Source organism: Schistocerca serialis, chromosome 2 (genome assembly GCF_023864345.2).
Source record: "Schistocerca serialis cubense isolate TAMUIC-IGC-003099 chromosome 2, iqSchSeri2.2, whole genome shotgun sequence".
Classification (NCBI taxonomy): domain Eukaryota; kingdom Metazoa; phylum Arthropoda; class Insecta; order Orthoptera; family Acrididae; genus Schistocerca; species Schistocerca serialis.
Genome location: NC_064639.1, coordinates 204,471,702 through 204,477,362, shown reverse-complemented (window position 1 = coordinate 204,477,362; position 5,661 = coordinate 204,471,702). Strand labels below are relative to the sequence as shown.

The 5,661-nt window shown below is 42.4% G+C and overlaps 1 protein-coding gene across 1 annotated transcript; it reads right to left on the bottom strand.

Annotated features, from left to right (window-relative positions):
- Positions 1-612: 612 nt before the first annotated feature.
- On the bottom strand, positions 613-3,200 carry LOC126455842 (uncharacterized). The gene is made up of 2 exons (XM_050091604.1): positions 3,023-3,200; positions 613-1,514 (listed from the first exon to the last, which is right to left on the bottom strand). Exons 1-2 carry the CDS (start codon positions 3,198-3,200, stop codon positions 613-615), a joined length of 1,080 nt encoding a protein of 359 aa, XP_049947561.1.
- Positions 3,201-5,661: the final 2,461 nt, after the last annotated feature.

The following is a 5,661-nucleotide window of genomic DNA, read 5'->3' as shown; positions in this document are numbered from 1 at the left end:
TCTCCGCAGAATGACAAGTGGACAGGGCGGCCACAGAGGTGGGGGGTTCTGTTCCCTGGCGGCCCTTCACGCCGGCCGACGGCGCGCTGCGTATTGACTGACTGTTACGCCGCTTTCACACTATACGGTTTTGACCGTACGGCAAAAAGCCGTACGAGTTTTAGCCGTGCCTGTGTTGCTTTCACATTACACGGCTTTTTGACGTGACCAGTTGTTGGTGTCTATTCAGTTTGCTTAATGTGTGTATCAAGATGAACCGTAAACGAGTTGTTGCTTTGTGGTTGCTTCATCGTCGCCGCAAAAGAAAAGGTCGTCTTTTGTGGGTACACCCCATTAACCAGAGAAGAGACGAAGTGGGTTTATTTTATACACTCTTTGAAGATTTGAGGAACGACGGAAATAAATTCTTTAACTATTTCCGAATGTCTATTACCTCGTTTGACGAATTACATAGAAAACTAAAGGATGTGTTACAACGACAAAACACACAATTCCGCAATTGCATCCAACCTGTTCAAATGCTGGCTATCACGTTAAGGTAATTTAATACATAAAAACTAGTTCTGTTTATTTACTTATTTATTTGTGTTTTACATTTTTATTACGCTCAGATTATGAAGTAGAAAAGTCAATATCAATATCAGCAGTTGAAACCAAAGAGTTTGTAGCAGGACTGACTGTACTGTCACTTTGTGGCGACAGGCTCTCTGCAAAAACGTTGTAGAACTGCGTTGTTGATGGTGGGCCTTCATGGCTACTTGTGGAAGGCGAAGGGTATGGTGGTGGCACTTTATTAATTCGTTGATAAGAACTGCGACCTTGAGAAGTCTGTAATGGTTGTTCGAGAAAAGTAGTTGGGTTTGGTGCAGCTGGAGGAGGACGAATCTGATGCGTATGGTAAGAGGATATTGGAGCAGCATTTTCCATAGGTGAATAAGAATAAGCTTGAAATCTATTATTATAGGGCATGGGAGGTGTGTAATGGGTAAATGGAGGAGGTTGAGCTGTCAATATATTTCTCCTTTCATATATATTTTCTATAACTTTGAGGACTCCCATCTGAAACTGAAGATAATCCTGTTCATCAAATTTTTCCAGATGAGGCTTCAGACTAAGTAAAAATGACATTTTGCTGCAAGGTTTGTCTTCTTCCAGAGCTCGTAATATTTTCATTTCGATTGCATCAGGTTTTCTATGTTTTCTGTTTGTATGGCACTCGCTTTTGGATGTTTGTTGTGTGGGTGCTGTATCAAATGGCCCAGAAACATTCTCAGTATTTTCGACGGAGCCCTGCGTTTCTATATCTTCTTCCAGTCTGGCGGTGCGTTCCGATTGAAAACTGTCCTCCGTCTCTCGAGCATCATACAGCTTTTTTAGAAACTGCAGCTGATCAGAATATACATACTTTTTCATTTTCTTTGCTGCTGAGCCACTTTTTTTCGCAGCTTGAATTTTTATGTTTGACTTCACAAAGGAGTCTCGTAGATTGGTCCACCTCCGTATTACTTCTATACCTACATCAAAAGAAAACAAAACTGTATGAAAACATTTTAATTTTGTATAGAAAAAAGCAAAACTGTAACAAAAAATGTCCACTGCAAACTAAATGTCACTGATTTTTTTTCGTTTTGTTCAGGTATCTGGCAAGCGGTTGTTCCTTCACTGACTTACATTTCCAGTACAGAATTGGGATTTCTACAGCAAGTAAAGTGGTTAATGATGTATGCACAGCAATTTGGTCATCACTGCGGGAAGAATGTATACAAAGACCGACCAAAGAGGTATGGGAATCAATAGCGGCTGGATTTGAACGTACTGCTAATTTCCCCCACTGCTTAGGAGCGGTGGATGGAAAACATATCCGTCTTACTGCCCCATTTAATAGCGGATCAATGTACTTCAATTACAAAGAATACTTTTCTGTGGTTCTGATGGCTGTAGCGGATTCCAACTACAGGTTCATTTATGTCGACGTAGGAAGTTATGGCAAAGACTGTGACTCTTCAGTGTTCAGACGGTCCAGTTTATGGAAGTCAATAGAAAGTAATTCCCTGGAATTTCCAGACGTCCAATGTCTGCCTGGTACGGAAGGTCCAAAAGTACCCTACTTCTTCGTGGGAGACGCAGCATTTGGCCTACACACGCATTTGCTCCGGCCTTTTGGGGGAACAAACTTGACAGTTGAGAAACGTGTATTTAATTACCGTTTGTGCAGAGCAAGGAGGTATGTGGAATGTGCTTTTGGCATCCTCACCAATAAGTGGCGGTTGTTTCACCGACCTTTAAATGTTCATCCAGATTTTGCAGTAAAAATGGTTAAAGCTTGCATTGTTTTACACAATTTTGTACGTCAGAGAGATGGATTTATAATTGAAGACACCACATCCTTCACTGGTTTGGAAGACTTAGCCCAAGATGCCAACATAAGAGGAGGACTGACAGCCAACGCCATAAGGAACACTCTTTGTAAATATTTTATGACAAATGCTGGAAGCGTGTCATGGCAGATGTCAAAGATATAAATTAACAAGCCTTTTCCTTTTTGTAGATTGTTTGTGAAAGCCTGCGACTGTATAGTAAATAGTTTTCTTTATAAATAAATTACTGCTACCACTCACGTTTTTAATCGTTTTGTTTATATTTTGTACGACGCGTTTCGGGAAATAATTCCGATCTTCAAGTGCGTTTTTTTCTCTAAGTTTTCATTATGTGTAGTGTTTTTTTATTTGTGAGGTCTTGTGCGTGTTTCTCTTATAAATTACAGTAAAGAAAACAGAATGCAAGACCTGACACATAAAAAGACACCACACATGATGAAAACTTAGAGAAAAACGCACTTAAGGATGGGAATTATTTCCCGAAACGCGTCGTGCAAAATATAAACAAAACAAAAAAAACGTGACTGGTAGCAGTAATTTACTTATAAACAAACGATTTACTTTTAGAATAAAATTTATAACGTTAAATAAAAACTGTTTAAAACGTATTAAATGTAATATTAATATATTAAATAAATACTTACCAAACGCATTTTTATCTTTGTCTTCCATCTCATCAAAATCTTGCTTCAGTGCTACGCAAACTTCCCGCCAAGCATTCTTTGTAGCAATACGATCTCTATACGCATCTAGAGTTTTGTCCCACAGAACAGGTCTTACTTCCACCAAGGTTATCAAAAGTTCAGTATCAATTTCATCCATTCTTCTACACTTTTCAGTAAACAAGAATAAACACAAATGAATAAAACGACACTACAACGAACTAGTCGACGCCGTACGGCTCAAAACCGTCCAGTGTGAAAGCATGCACTTAGTCACGTAGGCCACTGTTGTCGAACTTGCCGTACGGCGACCGTCTGTTGTAGTGGCAAGACACGGCTGCAGCACGGCACGGCAGCGGCATTTTGCCGTCGCCGTATAATGTGAAAGGCGCCATACATTTCTTCACACCTACAGCCGTACGGCTTTTTGCCGTACGGTCAAAACCGTATAGTGTGAAAGCGGCGTTAGGCCAGAGTTGGCCACCGCCGCCGCCAAGAGGCCGACACTCGGCCTACTAAAGGGGACCTGCCGATGGCGCCGCTGCAGTTCGTTGACTGCCCAGCGCAACTGGCGTCTCACTCGCTGACAGAAGGTCGGCGAGCGTTCGTCGGCAGGAGTGGCACAAGGAAATGTGACAGGACCGCTCTTGTTGACGACAGGGAGCCATGAGGAAAGAAACATGCTTTGACGAGCTATAGTTTTGATTGTTCTCAACAAACTTCACGTCTGAATGGTATCCGAGACAGAACACATTTTATGTACATTGCTATGTGTTTTCTGTATCATTCAAACATTGTCATTGTTTACAACATACTATAGTAGTACAAAGTATAGACGAACAGTTTCGTAGAAGAGACTTATGGTCTATCAGCGCATACCCCAGCGGAAACGTGTCAGAGCAAGAAAATAAATTATATTAAATTTCCTCCAAAAAAAGTCCTATTCATTTTTCTCTAGGATTTAGTTCGCGCAAAGAGAGTGCGAGAACATTGAAAAACTCGAGCGAGGCGCATGCGCTGTAGTTTAGGTAGTTTTTGTAGGCCAATTTGATGTACATTCCCGACAGGATAGGCCACAGGTGTCTGGTATGAGACTGTTCGTCTCGACGTCTTTCTACTCCAGTGTAGTACGTAGTAAACGATGACAATGTTTGATAGATGCAGAAAATAAATGACATGGTATATTAAATGTGTCCAATTTCGGAAACCATTTGGAATATCTTTGATAAAGGTCGGATTGCAGTCTATCGCGATAGCGGTTTATCGTATCTCGACATTGCTGCTCGTTGGTCGAGATCCAATGACTGTTAGCAGAATATGGAATCAGTGGGTTCAGGAGGGTAATACGGAACGCCGTGCTGGATCCCAACGGCCTCGTATCACTTACAGTCGAGATGACAGGCATCTTATCCGCATGGCTGTAACGGATCGTGCAGCCACGTCTCGATCCCTGAGTCAACAGATGGGGACGTTTGCAAGACAACAACCATCTGCACGAACAGTTCGACGACGTTTGCAGCAGCAAGGACTATCAGCTCGGAGACCATGACTGCGGTTACACATGACGCTGCATCAGAGACAGGAGCGCCTGCGATGGTGCACTCAACGACGAACCTGGGTGCACGAATGGCAAAACGTCATTTTTCGGATGAATCCAGTTCTGTTTACAGCATCATGATGGTCGCATCCGTATTTGGCGGCATCGCGGTGAACGTACAGTGGAAACGTGTATTCGTCATCTCCAGACTGGCGTATCATCCGTCGTGGATGGTATGGGGTGCCATTGGTTACACGTCTCGGTCACCTATTGTTCGTATTGACGGCACTTTGAACAGTGGACGTCACAATTCAGATGTATTACGACCCGTGGCTCTACCGTTCATTCGACCCCTGCGAGACCCTACATTTCAGCAGGATAATGCACGACTGAATGTCGCAGGTCCTGTACGGACCTTTCTGGATACAGGAAATGTTCGAATGCTGCCCTGGGCAGCACATTCTCCAAATCTCTCACCAATTGAAAACGTCTGGTCAATGATGGCCGAGCAACTGGCTCGTCACAATACGCCAGTCACTACTCTTGATGAACTATGGTATCGCGTTGAAGCTGCATGGGCAGCTGTACCTGTACACGCCATCCAAACTCTGTTTGACTCAAAACCCAGGCGTATCAAGGCCGTTATTACGGCGAGAGTTGGTTGTTCTGGGTACTGATTTCTCAGGATCTATGCACTCAAATTGCGTGAAAATGTAATCACACGTCAGTTCTAGTATAATATATTTGTACAATGAGTACCCGTTTATAATCTGCATTTCTTCTTGATGTAGCAATTTTAATGGCCAGTAGTGTACATAGACAATATGGCGGATACTGTGAGCTTAAGGGAATGTAGGTGGACACAGGATGACTTGAACTGAATTTCTTCACTGGCGGAAAAAAAAATCACAACGCCAAAACGTAATTAATGTAGAGTAACAAACTTTCGGGAATACATTTGTCTAAGTAACATATTAAAGTGATTAACATTCCAAGATCACAGGTTAACGTAAGCGCCAGATAAGCCACTGCAAATGTAAAATGCTGGTACATTGATAACCTTTGTAATCGCCAGAATGTTGAA

Coding starts and splice junctions, on each gene's coding strand:
- LOC126455842 (XM_050091604.1), bottom strand. CDS start 3,200: ATGGATGAAATTGATACTGAACTTTTGATAACCTTGGTGGAAGTAAGA. Junction 1,515..3,022: donor CAAAGATAAAAATGCGTTTG/GTAAGTATTTAT, acceptor CTTTTGATGTAG/GTATAGAAGTAATACGGAGG.